The sequence below is a fragment of the Westerdykella ornata genome (genome assembly GCF_010094085.1).
Source record: "Westerdykella ornata strain CBS 379.55 unplaced genomic scaffold EI97scaffold_1, whole genome shotgun sequence".
NCBI lineage: Eukaryota > Fungi > Ascomycota > Dothideomycetes > Pleosporales > Sporormiaceae > Westerdykella > Westerdykella ornata.
Genome location: NW_022986851.1, coordinates 1682488 through 1698593, shown reverse-complemented (window position 1 = coordinate 1698593; position 16106 = coordinate 1682488). Strand labels below are relative to the sequence as shown.

The following is a 16106-nucleotide window of genomic DNA, read 5'->3' as shown; positions in this document are numbered from 1 at the left end:
TTTGACATTTACTACGGTATCCCATACGGTCTCCATGCAGTCGAGTCGGGACGAGGAGGAACACTGTACAAGATAGGTGAATGTAGACGACCTCCTAGAGGACTCAGTCCTGTCTCCCTATAACCAGAGGAAAGACTTCAGAGAAGCAAACGTCCCAGGAGTAGTTATTAAGGACTACCCCATCGCTCTGCGATCCGTAACTTGTCCTCAGCACTCACACACTTCAGGTGCCGGGCCAATATGTGAATCGGTCTTCATTCCAATGACTGCAGGATTTCTGATACAAGATGCCTGACACGAACAGACAACTCCCAGTTCCCTGCCTCCCAGTTTTGGAAGGCAAGACAGGAAAGGGGAATGAAATAGAGGAAGGTCAAATGCACTGTACTGTATATGTGCGACCTTACAAAAATGCTGAAGAGAGTTGAGAAGACGAGAGAGGAGAGGAAAAGAGAATCCTGCCAAGGTAATTTCACATGAAAAAGACATCATGGTGCCAAGCTACACTAAGCCCGATATGGTAATCCCGCCAACCGAGGTGCCTGTTTGCAGGGGCAGGGGCAGGTCCACGGGTCAGGGCTGCCGCGTCGATTGCGAATTGCATCGTCAAACATTTGCTCTGCGGCATCTCTTGTTCCCCCACTTGCAGAAGCCCACATGGCCTCGACATCACCGATATAAACAATTTAAACAACCCCCCGCCTTCGCCACCTATGTCTCTCCCACCGCCCGCAACCCACCCCAAGATGCCGAGCGCTCGTAAGTCTACGCGCTTCCTGTTCATGACGCTATCCGACTCGTCCAGGCGAGAACCCACTCTACTCTAGACTTCTAGAAAAACTCCAGCTAATCATCATGTACTGAACAGAGACGGCTGCACACGAGTGCGTTTCAGAGGAAGCCCTTCAGCACCTCCGCTTGTACAAGTACTCTAGCGTTGACAAGTCCTTCATATCCCGATACGTCCTGAAGCACTACGTACGAGTCCCGCCCGCACTCCGCACCTGACTTTGCACACCGTCTGACGAACAAGTAGTGGAATGGATTTGTTGAACTTCTGCCCATGTGGCTGGCACCGAACCTGGTTACTCTACTTGGATTCTGCTTCATATTAGGAAACATAATAATATTGGAGTTGTATGTTCCGGACCTTGTGGGACCTGTAAGAAGCCCTTGGATCACAAATACACACCCTGGGCATTGGATGGTGACTAATATCATGACTATTGTAGGCACCTTCCTGGGTATACTTTAGCTTTGCGTTCGGGCTTTGGATGTAAGCTCCCACGATAGGCTGTCTATATTGGCTGCGTGCTAACAATGGTCGTGAAAGGTACTCCACTATGGACAATGTAGACGGCAAGCAAGCACGACGTACCGGTACTTCGAGTCCATTGGGGGAGCTTTTCGAGTACGATATACTGCCATAGTGACTTCCGGCATACATGGGAAGCTGATATATTGCAGTCACGGCATCGATTCTTTGAATTGCACGCTAGCAAGTCTTCTTGAAGTCGCAGCTATGGGCTATGGCGCCTCTAAAACTGGCGCTTTCACGGCCCTCGTCCCAGTGCTGCCCATGTTCTTCTCAACATGGGAGACGTACCATACTCATACGCTCTATCTTGGATACTTCAATGGACCTACTGGTAAGCTCATAAGACTAATTTCTCTACGCGGATGCTGACGATTCGCAGAGGGATTGATCATCGCTTGCCTCATAATGTGTGCCTCGGGGTACTATGGTCCTGACATTTGGTCAACACCGCTCGCTGCTTTCGCGCCCAGTTATGAGAAATACCTCGACGATATCACCTTCCGTGATTTGTGGGTGCCCATAATCTTGGTTGCCTTCTTCGTGGCGCACCTCCCAGCCTGTGTCGTCAATGTCGCTCGTGCGCGCCGTGCTCAGAACCTTCCCATTGCGCCACTGTTCTGCGAGTGGATACCAATCATTGTCTTTGTTGGAGCCAGCATGGCCTGGCTTGGTTCGCCCTACTCTTTCATACTCAAGGACAATCATCTGGTCTTGTACTGCTTGGTTATGTCCTTAGTCTGCGGACGCATGACGACGAAAATCATCCTCGCGCACCTGACCCGTCAGCCATTCCCGTATTGGACTGTCATGTTGGTTCCAATGGTTGGCGGTGCTCTGCTTGTCAACCATCCTTATGTCACACTCAAGGGGACGACGTTCGGACCCGTTTCCGCGAACTTCGAACTATGGTACCTGAGGGCGTATTTTGTCTTTGCTGCTGTTGTGTACGGCAGATGGGCGCATCTTGTCATCACCAGTATCTGCAACTTTTTGGGCATCAACTGCTTGACCATTGCGCCGAAACCGCTTAAGAAGGAAAGCGGCCTACGGTCTCCCGGTCTTCCCAATGGAGTCCGCCCTGAGAAAGGACGGACGGACTAGATGATCCCGCATACCAAAAGACCGGAGGAGGTCCGCTATGATGGGGAGAAGCAGCCTTGGATACCTCGTACGCATCATCGACATTGACCTTACATCTGGATATTCGCAGTTGAGCGTGCCGGCTTCGCTCATGATTAGACTCGATGATATCTTAGCACGATACCATGCCTAACGACGGAACAAGATTCAAGATAATGTTTACATTCCCAGGCCACCAGAGAAGCTGTACAGGAGGAGATGCATCATCAGCCTTGGTCGTGCGTCCCTTTTTTTTCTGATTTACATATTTTAATGTATAGACGGCACAGTCATCAGCAGTCCATCGATTTCGAACACGCAGTTATTACCGATCCGACTTTGAGCGTGGGTATTATACTCGACTATACACAATTCTACGTGACCGCACCATATGTATGTGGTGTCCTGCGGTACAGTGGTGGCATAGTGTCACTACCGATCAATAGAACTAGAGCTGAAATCTCCGTTGTTAGCTTGTATTCACCTTCGATCACTCTAGGGTCTAGATGCTCTCTTGTCGCTCAGTGTCCAGCCCTGCGTTGCCTGTCACAAGTGCGTCGAGTGTCAATCCGCAGAGACAGAAGAGAAGTTCTCCTTTTAGTCAAGGGCTTTGGCTGCGGATTAGAAGAGACTCAAGGTACAGGGTTGTTAAGGGAGATAGATCACGCATAATACGGGAAAGGGTAGTGATTGGTAAAGGGGATTCTAAGCTCGTTCTGTGTCCGAAGATTCACCGAAGTGTAATTGGGTGTAAGGGGCTCATGCGTAGGCCCCTCCGCCTGTCGAGATAGATGTTTCTCTTTCACACTTTCTACTCCACGGTCTCTTTCCCCTCGACTATTCATATCCAGGTTGTCGTTGACTTCCAATTCATACTGGCGGTCTTGACAGTCATCATCACGTGATCGATGTTAAGGCAAGCTAATCCACTTTCAGAGTAGTCTCAGACGCTCCAAGCCGCCAAAAGAGCTTGTCCAGACGTCCAAACCACTTCCAAGGTTCGTTCTCAACAGTGCGATGAGAGAAGGAAGTGTTGAACATTATTGAATATTCCGCATTTAGGGCCGAATGCGAACGGCCGCCACAGAGCGAAACGATGGATAAGAGTCGTGGGCCAAGCGTTAAAGCCGACCGGAACCATGTCGACTGCGGCTGATCGCGGCGTAGAGGAACCCGGGAAGCAGACTAGCAAAGGATATCGTTGGGGAAAATCGCCACCATCACTGCTTGGCCAACGTCGAGAAGCAGCGCCAGAACCGCTGTTTGAAGCCGGCCCACGCCGACCAGGAAATGCACCCCGCAAATTTGCCCGTGCAGGTTCCTCTCCGACCTCCGAGCTCACTCCGCTAACCGAATGTGGTACAGCTGTGAAGGCCCAGGCGTGCATGGCCGTTTACTTTTCTGGGAAGGTCCTTGATTTTCTTCAACTTCAAATTCTCGGTGTTTTCAGTGTCTGCTACTCTCCGCACTCTCCACACTGTAATCTGGGGAAGATAAGATAGTGTCCGCCACTCTATAAGACCGTCATCGCACCGGACTTCGTCCCTAGACTATCGTTGCTCCGCGGGGGCTTCCATTCCTACTCTACTTATATCGGAGAGGTGGGAATCCTACTCTTGTCCAACATCCTCTTCCCGACATATCGCACTCCCCACTCGAGACTCCTCCAAAGGGCATCGGTTCGTTGACCGACCCCATCCTCCCAGAAATTCGGTCACTGGACCACTCTCTCCTTAGCTTGCTTGCTTCGCAAAGCTGTTAACATGAGCCACGCCGATATGGATCCCGAGAAGGGTCGTGGGGTTCATGAGATGAGCACTGAGCACAGCTATGAGCCGACTGACATGAGAAATGCCACGGTCGCCGGAACTGTGGGACATGGCGGGTCGACGCAGAGAGGCTTGAAGTCGAGACATATTCAGTTTTTGTAAGTACTCCGCAAGGGTGCAGGCCTTCGTATCTGACATTTCTACAGGGCCCTTGGAGGTGCTATTGGAACTGGGTTGTTCGTTGGCTCAGGCGCAATTCTCTCGCTCGTTGGACCTGCACCGTTGTTCATGGCTTACCTGTCAATGATGATTGTGGTGTACAACGTCATGAACAACCTTGCCGAGGTATGAGCCCATGTCATTTTAGGATGCGACTTCAACTGACCCTTATGATCAGATCGTGACCTACTTGCCTATGAGCGGCATTACCATTCCATACTTCGTGAAACGATTCGTAGACCCCAGTCTAGCTTTCGCGACAGGATGGAACTATTGGTGAGTGCCCTAAGGCTCGCAAGTGTGATATAGTACTAAACATGTCAAGGTACGCATATGCCATCCTCGTGGCTGCTGAAGCGACTGCTGGTGCCATCCTGCTAGGTTACTGGGAGACGCCAGTGCATGATGCAGTCTGGATTACCATATTCCTCGTCGTGATCCTGTTTCTCAACATCGTGGCCGTCAGCGTCTTTGGGGAAGCCGAGTTCTGGTTCGCCAGCATCAAGTTCATCACCATCATAGGTCTCATCATCCTGGGTTTCGTCATCATGCTCGGCGGGTCTCCCAATGACCAAGGAAGGCTAGGGTTCCGATACTGGAACGACCCAGGAGCGTTCAATCCCTACCTTGTTCCAGGAAATACGGGCAGGTTCCTCGGCTACTGGACTGCCTTCGTCAAAGCTGGATTCGCCTTCATCACTTCTCCTGAACTGATTGCTCTGGCGGCAGGCGAGACCGTCGCCCCTCGTCGCAATATCCCCAAGGCAGCAGGACGATTCGTCTACCGGTTGGCAATCTTCTACGGCTTCGGATCCTTCATCATCGGTATCATCGTTCCCTACAATGACGACCGCCTCCTTACACCCGAGTCCAACGCTTCATCGTCTCCGTTTGTCATCGGCATTCAGCGCGCTGGTATCCGCGGCCTGAACCACGTCATCAACGCAGCCGTCCTGACGTCGGCCTGGTCCGCAGGCAACGCCTTCCTCTACTCCGGCTCCCGCGTCCTCTACGGCATGGCCCTCAGCGGGGACGCACCCAAGATCTTCGCAAGAACAAGTCGCACGGGTGTACCGTACGCCGCCGTCCTAGCGACATGGACAATCGGCCTTCTATCGTTCCTCAACGTCTCCAACACGGGCGCTCAAGTCTTCACCTGGCTCTCCAACATCAGCACCATCTCGGGCTTCCTCGCGTGGATCGTCTGCATGATCACCTACATCCGCTTCCGCAAGGCCCTCACCCTCCAGAACCTCCTCCACACGCTCCCCTACCGCACCCCGTTCCAGCCGTATCTCGTCTACTTCATCCTGGGCCTCGTCATCCTTCTCACCCTGACCAACGGCTTCCAGGTCTTCTTCCCCAAGAACTGGTCCGCAGCCAACTTCCTCGCGGCGTACATCACGTTGCCCATCTTCCTGGTGCTGTACATCGGGCACAAGGTCTGGTTCCGGACGCCGTTTGCTATCAAGCTGGAGGATGTCGATCTCGTGACGGGGAAGAAGGAGATGGATGAGCTGTGTGCGGCGGATGTGGAGCCCGTGCCCAAGAATTGGGTGCAGAGGATATGGTATTGGATTGCTTAGGGGGGTTTGTTCTGAGTTTTGCATGGCGTTGTGATTCTTTGATTATATGGGCATGCGGAGGGGTGGAGATATAGTGGTGCGCTGCATGTTGGATTGTCCAAGATAAGATAGACTCTTTATCTGTAGTCATCTATTGGGAGAGGTCTTGTAGGTGTTGTGTATCAACCTGAATGAGAGTCTGAGGACAACATAGTTTCCCGTTCGGTGGTTGCGTCTCTGAACTCCTGTCCTTTGATTTTCAAACGATGTTGGTTTGCAAGCCGCGCCCCGTAGGTGTATGGAACCGTCCCCATTGTGACACATCCATCAATAAACCGAGCTTATCACACAGTGCATCCCGAAACGTCAGCTACACAATCTGCCTCAGTGAGCTTGCAATGCGCTTATCTTCCGTTTATTATCGGGTTAGGAAGACCGGCAGGAGCGTTGTTGTCGTTTTGAGGATTTGGAGTCCACTTCCACTCCGTGCGCGCGTTTTGTCTCACCAGGCGGGATCGGCGCACGATAGAGAGGACGTTTGATCTGCGGTGTTCTCCAATCTTGCTTTCCATCAAGTAGAACTTCTACTGGGACGGTATTTTTGACTGCTCGGTCGTTCGAAGCAGAATTTGGTTCAGCTGACTCATATGTCACTGACAAGGGTAGTTGGTTGGGAGGTGGACAGAGAGCATGGAGTCTGTGCCACCACCATTCGAGATGCATACATAGTACTTGGCTACGGGATAAAGTAACATGGAATATCAAAAAGAAGGATAGATAAACATGAACGGAAACAAACACAGGATTAGTGACTGATAACGGTAAGTTGGAGAACGTAAATACATAAACATAGCAGACAGGAATCGAGTAAGACAGGCAATGTAAGCATATTCGTACAACGGATACAGAAGAGTGGATAGGCCTCGAGTTGGCGTGCAGACAGGCATAGGTTTCCCCTGTGGCCTCTTTGCGTACCTGACCCACTTCGCATTACAGTCTCAACGGCAACAACGACAACAAACAAACAAACAACAAACTCATCTCCATAACTGCGCTATACACACACACCTATCACAACACTCTCACCCTCCCAACTCCCTCACAACAATCCTGGATTAACACCAACCACACACGTCTTCTTCTCCCTCCGAACCCCAGAGCCTAGACCCCAGCGTCCACCGCCATCATTTAAGCCAAAGCCTCACTGCAGCCAAAGCTCTGCTCAACGCCATACTCACCAGGGTTCTTCCAGTAATCATCCTGGTAGCTGAACAGGATCGACTCCTTGCCCACCTTGCCCAGGATATCCTTAATAGCAGTCTTCTGCTGCTCGACACCAGGCTGCGCCGCACCGTTGGCGCGACCCGCCTTGGGCCACCCAATCTCCGTGATGTACTTGCCCCTAGAAGCGGCCTCAGGGCAGACCTTGGCCGCCTGCTCGAGCTGCTGGGCCGCGAAGCTGCCAGCTTCGGACGCGCTGACGGAACTGGTGAAGTACGGGTGGATCTGGACGGCGAAGACGTCAATGGCGCCGCACAGGGCCTTGCCCTTCTGCTCCCACGTGCCGACGGGCTCGGTCGTGGTGACGGCGATGTCGCTGGGGAACCCGGCGCCGGTGAGCTGCTGCTTGACGTGGGTGATGTAAGAAGCGAGTTCCTGGGGGGTGGCGTAGTTGTTGAAGAGGGCCTCGTTGCCGACGATGATCATGGCGACGCTGTCCTTGGGCGCCTTCTGGATGATCTCGTTGAGCTGGTTGTTGGCGTAGCTCGAGAAGGCGCCCCGGCCGCCGCTGCCGCCGCCCTCGAGGAAGATGCCGTAGATGACCTTGATGCCGTGCTTCTGGCATTCGGGCACCACGTTTTCGAACACGCCGCAATCGGTGCTGTAGCTGCGGATCGTCGTGAAGCCGAGGCGTGCGATGTTGGCGATGTCCTCCTTGACCTGGGCGGGGGAGCGGCACTGGCCGTCACGCGTGTAAGGGGTGTAGGTCATGGCCCACTTGTTGCCGTTGGTCACGATGCGGCCGCCGCCGTGGTAGCTGGGAGGAGGAGTGGCGGGGGAGCTGGGCTTGGGCTGCTCCTGGGCAGGCTTAGACGGCTTGGGTTGCTCCTGAGCGGGCTTGGATGGCTTGGGCTGCTCAGCTGGAGGGGGAGGAGGAGGACCGGCAACATAGGTCTCCTTGGGAGGTTCGGGAGCCGGTGCTGGAGGAGACTGGGCAGGATACTCCGCAGGGGGAGCGGGAGCCGGAGTCTCCTTCTCGGTGCAAGTGCTGCTCGAGGAGGTTTCCACCACGGGAGTAGGGGAAACGAGGACCGTGGTGTTGACTACGGGGGTGGGAACCTCTGTGGAGCATATGTTAGCGGTCAAGAGCGCCTTTGTTTGCTTTCCACTCCGTCATATCAAAACATACCGGTCGGGGACACATAGATAGTGGTGTACACCGTGCAGACCTCCGGAGTTGCGTGCCTGCGAAGGTGGAACGCAGCATGATTGTTGTGTGCAGCGGCGGCGGCAGATGCCACAAGAGCCACCGAAGCGGCAGCGATAGCGCCCTTCATTGTGACGACCACGAAGGACAGGACAGAGAGATATTAGTTCAAAGAAAAGCCCGCTGAATGAGTGAAGCGGGAGATATTATCGTTATAGTAGTATAAACAAAAGAGCGACGAGGCACGAAGGCCGGGGCTGGGACTTGAGAGAGGATCAGGAAGCCTTGCAAGCAGAGAGGAAAGGGTTGCTGCGTGGGCAGCAGGGCGGTTTTGATGAGCCTGCTCTGACCACCTCATCTGGCCCTCTGACACGGGCTGACCGCCCCATGCCTCGTTGGATAGGGGCCCTGGGAAAATTAGCTCGCAGATGCGTATTCCAAAACGGTATAACACTGTGAAGGACGGCGAGTCTAGTGCTCAAAGGGGGAAGAAGGCATGGTGTGGCTAAGGCGGGAAATGAGAGACCTGGGGTAATACGGGTAAGCGCCGAATCGGTTGATGTCAGTTGCTCGAGAAGGACGAGCCCCTGGAACAACGACAGCATAAAGAGGTCGACGGCTGTCATAAAGACGCTGTTAGCACACCAGAGGGAGCAGCAGATTGGCGATGCTTGGGTGCATGCAATGCAATGGCCTCCTCGAGAGCCTCGAATTCGAAAGACACAGGAACGCGATGTGGCCCGTCGCTGTTGTTGACAATCTCCCGTCCGCCGGGGATACTCCGTACAGGAGTTGGCTCTGTTCCTTGGGGCCACAAACAGTGGAGTATATTGAATGTCTCCATGGAAATTGAAATCGCTTTTCGTACCTTGAACGATCCAATATTTTCCGGCGATCATGTGGCTGAAGCTCCAAGAGAGCAATTGCTCTCTGATGAGAAGCCTCGCCGGAACACAAGATCGATGAATTGTTTCTCCCCTAACGGTTCACCGTTCTGTTTCCTGCAGAAACCAAGACGTCCGTGCCCAGGGGCTCCCGCATCTCGTCCCTGCGCCAAATCAACCCAGCCGGACATTTCATTGGGCGCAATTCTATCTTTAACCAGCTGTGATCATTTCGCGGGGCGTGCGCGGTTGTGCGAATTGGAAATGACACCAATGTTGGCCCGTTCGTGCCCCCTGTTTTGACGTCGCGATGCACCGCTAGAGACTCCACCTCCTCCTGACGGCGACGAAGAAAAGGGGAGTGACTCCACTCCCTCTGGTCCTCTGCGTCGTTGTGCGTTATGCTGCGTGCTCCTATGCTGGAAAGAGGCGTTCTCTCCAGCACGTGTGCAACCCCTGAGAACGGCGGTGCAACCTCGCACCGCTGCGCCCGATTCCCCCGATCCTGCAAGCAACAAAAGTCCGCCGTCTGACGTGGGCTTTGGTGATGTTGGCGGACAACAGTGGTGTTGCGTGCTCATCGTCAAGGCCATGTAAGTCTTGTAACTCGAGGGCAGAACCGGGCAAACAAGGGTGGTGAGTTCCCATGGAACGATGCGGACGTAGTCGTCACAAGGTGTTGATGTTCGAGCTGAAAAATCAGGGGCTCCGTCCAATCACCGTTCGTATACTCCGTATTGGCGTCCCTTAACACAGTACAATCTGGAGACTGAAAGCACCCCAATACGTGCCCTCATGATGAAGAGAACATGTAGTCCGTAATATAATTAGGCCAACTGTCCAACAAGAGGGAATGACGCCTCTCCACTACTAAGACTATGAGCGCTTAGAAGAACAACATCCATCCTTTCACTACTTTCGCATGAGATCGCAACGGAAATAATTCCATCAAAGTCCTCACCTGAACGCCTCCCAAATGCCAAAAGCAACACCCCCTATAACTGCCCCCTACGGATAGACCCACCCCTCCTTTTCCCCAACCCCAAAATCGACCTTCTGATCCAACCCCTCCAACCAATCCCCCTCGACCCCCTTCCCCTTCAAAATCCTCAACGTCTCCTCACTCTTCTCACACTTCCTATACCACTGCCTCTCAAAATTCACCGTCTCGTCCCCATCCTGCAGAATCACCCACTCAGGCAGCGTCCTCCCCGCACCTGCCTGCCTCGTCCACCAAAACCTGCCCTTACCGGTTGCATCTCCGGGCGTCGGCTCAAACGTGCGTGTGAAGTCTTTTAGCGGGGAATTCTTCTCCAGACCACGGACGAGGAGCCGGTAGTGGCAGATGGGGTGGATGTACTCGTTCGTCTGGCCGTACCCGTTGATATCGGTGAGCTTCAATTCCTTACTCTCCTCGTCGTAGATCTCCAGCTCGCAGTGTCCCGGTAGGCGCGTCACGCTGCCGTTCAAGTGATACATCCCCGTGTAGCTATCCACGATAGGGCCTGTGCCGTATCCGTAGTCAAAGTCCAGATGCTGGTGCGGAGGGCTGCGTTTCGGGGGTGCCAGGGAGTCTTCTCTTGGGTTGATGAGGGGGATGTTGGGGACTTTGGATTTGGCCCAGGTGAGCCAGGTAGGGTGCACAGTGGTGCAGGCGTAGCGGATGCTGTTCAGCCACCGTAGATAGCGGGACATGGAGGCATCGAAGGCAACGGGGTCGATGGTGAGATAGGGGGCGATGCATTGGAGCATCCAGCAGAAGGTTGCCATTGATAGATCTAGGAATGTCAGAACGGAGCGAATTGGGAGACAAGTTTGCAAAAGCACATACGTTCTAGGTCGCCTTTCATGTCGGTTATAGCGTCGTCTGAGCCGCCTCCTGCAAGTTCCTCGTTAGTGATGAAGATCAGGCTTAACGTTGTACTATGGCAACTCGTACCGCAGTTGATATGCACGCCTGGGAACCACACCTGCTTCAACTCAGGCACCGGCTTGCCCGAATCAACCAGCTCCTTGGGGATATACCACAGCGTCGGTCTAAACGCCTTCCTCCGCTCATCCAACGCCAACGCATGAAACGCATGCTCATAATCTACTCGGGCATCAGCAATCTACCCATCTCTCTCCTCTTCCCAGCTCACTTCAACAAACAAGGACTTACGTTCATTCAACCTCACATTATGGAACCCGTACTTAGTCCTCTCCTTCTCGAAACTCAAAAACGCCACGTCCGGAATCCCCAAACTGCCCACCGTATCCCACACCCCGACGACCTTGACCTTCCTGCTCTCCTGCGAGACTGCCAAATCGCCATGCGGATGGATCTCCCAGCTCTGCGCGCGCTCCCTTGCCCCCTCATCGCGCCCCGACTCCCCCAGCTCTTCCCCTCGCTTGCTCAGCTTCCCATACACAAAGTCCTTCCAGGCCTGCGTTTGGCGAAACGGCAAGCCCTCGTCGTTGGTCATGTAGGCGCGGTAGATTTGCGGAAACACCTGCATGTCGACGGGATTGATGACGCCGATATCAGTGACGAGGCCTGCGACGGCGCGCGCCGTGTACGCGCCCCGCGAGAACCCGAAGCAGAATATCTCGTCGCCCGGTGCGTAGTTCAGGACAATGAAGTTGTACGCCTCGATGACGTTTTCCGTCAGGCCGGCGCCGATGCCGCCTTGTCGGCGGCGCTCCGACGAGGAGAGGTTGCCTGTGCCGATGCCGGAGTCGTAGTATACAATCTGAGATTTGTACCCGTTAGATGGAGCGGAGGGGTGTAGTGGTGACTGGAGAGCGAGACCTGATTGAATTTCTTGGTGGGATCTTTACGGTCGGTGCCGATGCGCGCAATGTGCCGACATAGTCTGGTGACGTTGGATGGGACGTTGTCGGTTGAGGATACGCTGCTTTGCCATGTCCTTTGCTATATTACTATTTTGCTGTCCAGAGGGAGAAGGGAATCGTAAGTAAGGGACGTACCCGTCACAGCAGATGACGATCCTACGGTGCCAGGGTTTATCGTCACTCATGATGTGTTGCTACAAAGAAGGCTGAACACTGCGCAAAATCCTAGGAGAGAAGATGAATTGAGAAAGTCGACTACGGGGATCACGAGGAAATAAATCGAAGGTAAGGCCGCCACGCAGCTGTTGCGCAAGCATAAGCAGACTATTGGTAGTCTCCGAACTTTCCAATTGAGGCTTCCACTTGTGGGGTGGCAACAAGGCAACCTGAACCCCCCCCTCTTTCCCATTAGGCGCATGCAGTGCTTCCGGCCGGAGCCTTCAGAAGCAGAAAGAATAATGATCACCATCCTCAGCTACGGAGTTCGACCCCACCAATACACCATTTGTGGCGAGCTGAGAAGGCCGCTAACGCGCCGTACTCCCTTTCCTGGTGTAGCTCCGTAGATCGTGCCGGATAGAGCGGTGTGAGCGCTACAAAGCTGCAAGGTGATCGGGTTTTCCCGAGTTCATGGCTGGTATGGTCGCCTTATGTCGCTGATGTGTGGTGAGCTGACAAAATAAGATTCATTGTTATGTGCGGCTGGGCGCGGTGTACTGCAGGCGACACTAGCGTCGGGGTTTCCAGGCGTTCCGTGGGACAGAATCTACAATGCATATTGGATGGGTCTCTTCGAGGGCTGTGTTTAGTTGAACAGTTCGCGCTAACCGAATCCGGGACTACAAGTATCCGAGACTTACAGGCTCCGTGCCCATAGAATACACCACGTTCTCCGCCTGCCATACTCAGCCGAAAAAGGCATCGTGTGCAAACAACTGACATGATGTCTCTTCAACTACTTGAATACTGCATACGGAGTACATTCGAAAAGCAAATGAGCAGACCCTTCAGGAGTCGTCATCACAATTGGAAACATCTTCCAATGGTTGCCAAGAAGACGTATTCTTGCGCCTGGCCGTGATAACGCCTCCCCTACCCGATGGTACCAAGATATGCTATGCATCCATAAATCCTAACCATACTCCATCCTCCTAACCATGCAAAAGATTACCCATGTAAGAGAGATAGTATCACGGCCGCATGAGATTGACGAAGATGAGGCACTTTTCGATCTCGACTTGATCTTTGGGATCTTTGCTGTCGACTTTGCCCTTCTTCTCAGCGATGACTTCAATCTCGATCCGATTCACGCCAGGAAGCAACTTGGCATCATAGAGGGGCTCGCCCTTCTTCTTGCCTCCTTCGTAACTCGTAGGAGCGCCGTTGACGGCGGGAGCTGCGAGCATGCGAGGGGTTTCGGAGTACTGTTTTCCATTCACGATGTAGAATGTTCGGTATGGGCGTCCGTCCAGTGCCACAGGAAGATAAGGAACGATTTGCAAGTGCGAATGTGAGGGTGGCAAGTTCAGCGTCACGCTCTGTACCGTCCTATACTTGTTCGCTTGCACCACGGTCTTGAACGGTTTTGGTAAGTTCAATGAAGGCGCTGTGGTGATGGTGATCTTGGGGATCAGAGCTTCGCTCGTATCTAAGAGCTTGTTAGTGCGAGCGGTAGTGACGACGCAAGGAACGTACTCTTGAGCGGAGTCTTCCTAAATGCCCCCGGTTGAGCCGTTACTGGCGGAGCATAGTGAGTAGGAGGATGATATTGTCCGGGATAGCCGCCTGGCTGTTGGCCAACCAGCCCGTTGGGATGAGGGCTACCGCTTGCAGGGCGCGAAACCATCTGAGGAGGAGGCATCGAGGGATGCGGTGTCTGGGCTGGCACACTTGGCCGCTGACCATCGGACACAGTACTCGCTTGCCTGATGGAACTGAGCGCAGGGGATCCCACATCATTCTTGATCCCATTCGTTGCGGGAGGAGAGCCTGATGGAGGATACGTGGAAGTAGACCGAGGAACAGAAGGCGGGGCGGAGGCAAGCGGTGTTTGTGCCTTAGATGACGGTGGCTGCGAACCTCGCTGGGCATTCATGCTATCCTGGACGTGACGCTGCTGCCTAAGCAACGCATCATTGTCGATTGTTACTCCTGGTGTGGCTGAACTGCGTACGGCAGGGGATTCGGCACCAGAGACAGGCGATTGACGGAGTTTCAACTTGAGTTGCTGCTTGGGGACAGCTGCTGGGGCAGCCGACATGTTGATCTTGAGTTTAGGTTGCGGAGGCTCCTCAACTTTGGCTTTCGCATTCGCAAGCTTTTCCTTGAACATTTTCTAAGACGGTCAGCAGAAAGCAGGATGCACATTGGCGGTTCAGCATTACCTCTAATTGTACGGAAAGGTCGTATATCTCGCTCCCGTCCTCATTATACTCCCTGGCGTTTTTCCAGATGAGGCTGACTTGTTCCTCGAACTCATTCCAGCTCTTCAAGAGAGTGATACCAGTGGGTGGATCCCGACCCTTCACGCCACGGACCCTCTTCTGCACTCCGCTTAACGACATGGGATTCTTGATCAACTGGTAGTAGTCTTTGAGTGACCTGGAAGGCAAGTTCACGAAGGGCTGAAATATCTGCAATTCACTCCTAAACGGGGTTAGTGGCACTCTATAACGTGAAGAAGGTATGTCTACGAACTCAGGATCAATGTACTCTATCAGCTCGGAGATAATCTGCTCCTGCGCCTGCTGGAAACTCTTCCCGTCATAAGCCTTGCTGTCCCCTGCTTCGGTCGTATGAATAGGCAAAGAGTGCCTGAGCTTCGACGGCGCGGGCGTGGCGGACGGAGGGGCTGCAGCCCGCCGTGGGCGATCGGTCGTGTCTGGAGTAGGAGGGATTGGTTTGGGTGTAGACACGGGACGTGGCGCAGGCCGAGCGGGGGTCGCAGCGTCCTCGCCAGGCACAGGCGTAGCCACTGCTTGATAGTTGCGGATCAGCTTGTAGGCAGGGTTGTTTTTGGTCATCCAGTTCGAAGCTGTCTTCCGCAATCGTTCGGCGTCTTCGAATGTGTTTTCACCCCTTGTAAAATACGACTTGGCATTGGTGACCATCCGCTTGCAGTCGGCCTCGAGCTGGGCCAGTGTAGCATATTCACCAGCTCTGAGCTTGTCCTGTGCATACAACGTCAGCGCCATCGCTTGACCTGTCTCGGAAGCATCCCCGTACCTCCATTGTCTGTATGGAAATTGGCAGTTTGACAAGATCATAGTATGGTCCCTTGTCTCTCTTCAGGGTTGGGTTCTGTGGATCGTCAGTGGATCGTTCGGTGGAGGAATGCGGAGATCGTACGCCGGAGGGAAGTTGGAGGAAGTCTGTTGCAATAGGGCGGCCGCTGCAATCCAATCAGACCTGCACACAAGTGACATCCGTAGACACATACTGTTTGTCCTTCGCATTGCGCAAGCTTTCAAGGAATCTCAGACCATTGGTCGTGGTAGACTCCACAGTCTCTCCCGTTATTGGATCCGCACCAGACTCGGCCTGCATCAATTCCCAAGTTAGCCATATTTATTCCCCTACGCGAAGCCAGCGCGACCAGGCGGGTCAAAGGTGATTAAGGGGTGCTGCGGTGCGGCGCCGCGCGAAGATGAAGGGGTGATTGAGGGGTGATGTGAGAAGTCGTGGTGGTGAAGAGCAGGTAGACCATGGCGTTGCCCGTTAACTTGTCCGGGACCATGTCGCGGCGCTCCCCCGTCGCCTCTACATCACCTCCAGAATGTCCACCGCAGCGCAGCGCACCGCTTCTTGACAATGGTACTGCATTCGCTGGACGCTGGACTTACTGGACCTTTCTGACGCTTTGCTGGGCGCGCATCGTTTTCGGCCGCTGCCGCACTGGCAGCTTTGCGCTTCGCTGCGCTCTCCATCTGGCCGGGCAGGAATCGCCTCTTCCGTTCAAAACTACCTCAA

At 53.8% G+C, this 16106-nt stretch overlaps 8 protein-coding genes across 8 annotated transcripts; 3 read left to right on the top strand and 5 right to left on the bottom strand.

Annotated features, from left to right (window-relative positions):
• Positions 1 to 746: 746 nt before the first annotated feature.
• EI97DRAFT_454422 (ethanolaminephosphotransferase 1) lies at positions 747 to 2419 on the top strand (the record flags this gene model as incomplete). Its single annotated transcript, XM_033800542.1, has 7 exons — positions 747 to 759; positions 869 to 978; positions 1037 to 1162; positions 1233 to 1276; positions 1334 to 1411; positions 1468 to 1649; positions 1698 to 2419. 7 exons carry the CDS (start codon positions 747 to 749, stop codon positions 2417 to 2419), a joined length of 1275 nt encoding a protein of 424 aa, XP_033658751.1.
• Positions 2420 to 2537: 118 nt separating this feature from the next.
• Positions 2538 to 3276, top strand: EI97DRAFT_23093 (uncharacterized protein). The gene has a single exon (XM_033793950.1). It carries the CDS (start codon positions 2657 to 2659, stop codon positions 3107 to 3109), a length of 453 nt encoding a protein of 150 aa, XP_033658750.1. The 5' UTR covers positions 2538 to 2656; the 3' UTR covers positions 3110 to 3276.
• Positions 3277 to 3997, bottom strand: EI97DRAFT_23092 (uncharacterized protein). The gene has a single exon (XM_033793949.1). The coding sequence runs from the start codon at positions 3822 to 3824 to the stop codon at positions 3444 to 3446; it is 381 nt and encodes a 126-aa protein (XP_033658749.1). The 5' UTR covers positions 3825 to 3997; the 3' UTR covers positions 3277 to 3443.
• A 15-nt stretch (positions 3998 to 4012) lies between these two features.
• Positions 4013 to 6134, top strand: EI97DRAFT_23071 (amino-acid permease inda1). Its single transcript, XM_033793946.1, has 4 exons — positions 4013 to 4364; positions 4413 to 4551; positions 4604 to 4701; positions 4751 to 6134. The coding sequence occupies exons 1-4, from the start codon at positions 4201 to 4203 to the stop codon at positions 6009 to 6011; spliced, it is 1662 nt and encodes a 553-aa protein (XP_033658748.1). The 5' UTR covers positions 4013 to 4200; the 3' UTR covers positions 6012 to 6134.
• A 923-nt stretch (positions 6135 to 7057) lies between these two features.
• On the bottom strand, positions 7058 to 8827 carry EI97DRAFT_22953 (glycoside hydrolase). The gene is made up of 2 exons (XM_033793942.1): positions 8401 to 8827; positions 7058 to 8332 (listed from the first exon to the last, which is right to left on the bottom strand). Exons 1-2 carry the CDS (start codon positions 8546 to 8548, stop codon positions 7179 to 7181), a joined length of 1302 nt encoding a protein of 433 aa, XP_033658747.1. The 5' UTR covers positions 8549 to 8827; the 3' UTR covers positions 7058 to 7178.
• Positions 8565 to 9333, bottom strand: EI97DRAFT_429266 (uncharacterized protein). Its single transcript, XM_033797402.1, has 2 exons — positions 9287 to 9333; positions 8565 to 8944 (listed from the first exon to the last, which is right to left on the bottom strand). The coding sequence occupies exons 1-2, from the start codon at positions 9315 to 9317 to the stop codon at positions 8694 to 8696; spliced, it is 282 nt and encodes a 93-aa protein (XP_033658746.1). The 5' UTR covers positions 9318 to 9333; the 3' UTR covers positions 8565 to 8693.
• Positions 9334 to 10310: 977 nt separating this feature from the next.
• Positions 10311 to 12774, bottom strand: EI97DRAFT_409825 (uncharacterized protein; the record flags this gene model as incomplete). Its single annotated transcript, XM_033796682.1, has 6 exons — positions 12273 to 12774; positions 12094 to 12211; positions 11464 to 12034; positions 11242 to 11394; positions 11134 to 11181; positions 10311 to 11080 (listed from the first exon to the last, which is right to left on the bottom strand). Exons 1-6 carry the CDS (start codon positions 12320 to 12322, stop codon positions 10311 to 10313), a joined length of 1710 nt encoding a protein of 569 aa, XP_033658745.1. The 5' UTR covers positions 12323 to 12774.
• Positions 12775 to 13203: 429 nt separating this feature from the next.
• Positions 13204 to 15829, bottom strand: EI97DRAFT_22802 (Bromodomain-containing protein). The gene is made up of 7 exons (XM_033793926.1): positions 15577 to 15829; positions 15486 to 15528; positions 15363 to 15437; positions 14835 to 15307; positions 14522 to 14783; positions 13833 to 14472; positions 13204 to 13785 (listed from the first exon to the last, which is right to left on the bottom strand). Exons 1-7 carry the CDS (start codon positions 15681 to 15683, stop codon positions 13328 to 13330), a joined length of 2058 nt encoding a protein of 685 aa, XP_033658744.1. The 5' UTR covers positions 15684 to 15829; the 3' UTR covers positions 13204 to 13327.
• Between the last annotated feature and the right edge of the window lie 277 nt (positions 15830 to 16106).

Excerpts from the sequence above, each read along its gene's own strand:
- EI97DRAFT_23092 (XM_033793949.1), bottom strand. The coding sequence starts at position 3,824 with ATGCACGCCTGGGCCTTCACAGCTGTACCACATTCGGTTAGCGGAGTG.
- EI97DRAFT_23093 (XM_033793950.1), top strand. The coding sequence starts at position 2,657 with ATGCATCATCAGCCTTGGTCGTGCGTCCCTTTTTTTTCTGATTTACAT.
- EI97DRAFT_22802 (XM_033793926.1), bottom strand. The coding sequence starts at position 15,683 with ATGCAGGCCGAGTCTGGTGCGGATCCAATAACGGGAGAGACTGTGGAG. Across the intron at positions 15,308-15,362 it reads TTTCCATACAGACAATGGAG|GACAAGCTCAGAGCTGGTGA; the intron begins GTACGGGGATGC and ends TTGTATGCACAG. Across the intron at positions 13,786-13,832 it reads TAGGAAGACTCCGCTCAAGA|ATACGAGCGAAGCTCTGATC; the intron begins GTACGTTCCTTG and ends ACAAGCTCTTAG.
- EI97DRAFT_429266 (XM_033797402.1), bottom strand. The coding sequence starts at position 9,317 with ATGATCGCCGGAAAATATTGGATCGTTCAAG. Across the intron at positions 8,945-9,286 it reads AAAATATTGGATCGTTCAAG|GTCTCTCATTTCCCGCCTTA; the intron begins GTACGAAAAGCG and ends GTATTACCCCAG.
- EI97DRAFT_23071 (XM_033793946.1), top strand. The coding sequence starts at position 4,201 with ATGAGCCACGCCGATATGGATCCCGAGAAGGGTCGTGGGGTTCATGAG. Across the intron at positions 4,365-4,412 it reads TCGAGACATATTCAGTTTTT|GGCCCTTGGAGGTGCTATTG; the intron begins GTAAGTACTCCG and ends ACATTTCTACAG. Across the intron at positions 4,702-4,750 it reads GCGACAGGATGGAACTATTG|GTACGCATATGCCATCCTCG; the intron begins GTGAGTGCCCTA and ends AAACATGTCAAG.
- EI97DRAFT_22953 (XM_033793942.1), bottom strand. The coding sequence starts at position 8,548 with ATGAAGGGCGCTATCGCTGCCGCTTCGGTGGCTCTTGTGGCATCTGCC. Across the intron at positions 8,333-8,400 it reads TATCTATGTGTCCCCGACCG|AGGTTCCCACCCCCGTAGTC; the intron begins GTATGTTTTGAT and ends TATGCTCCACAG.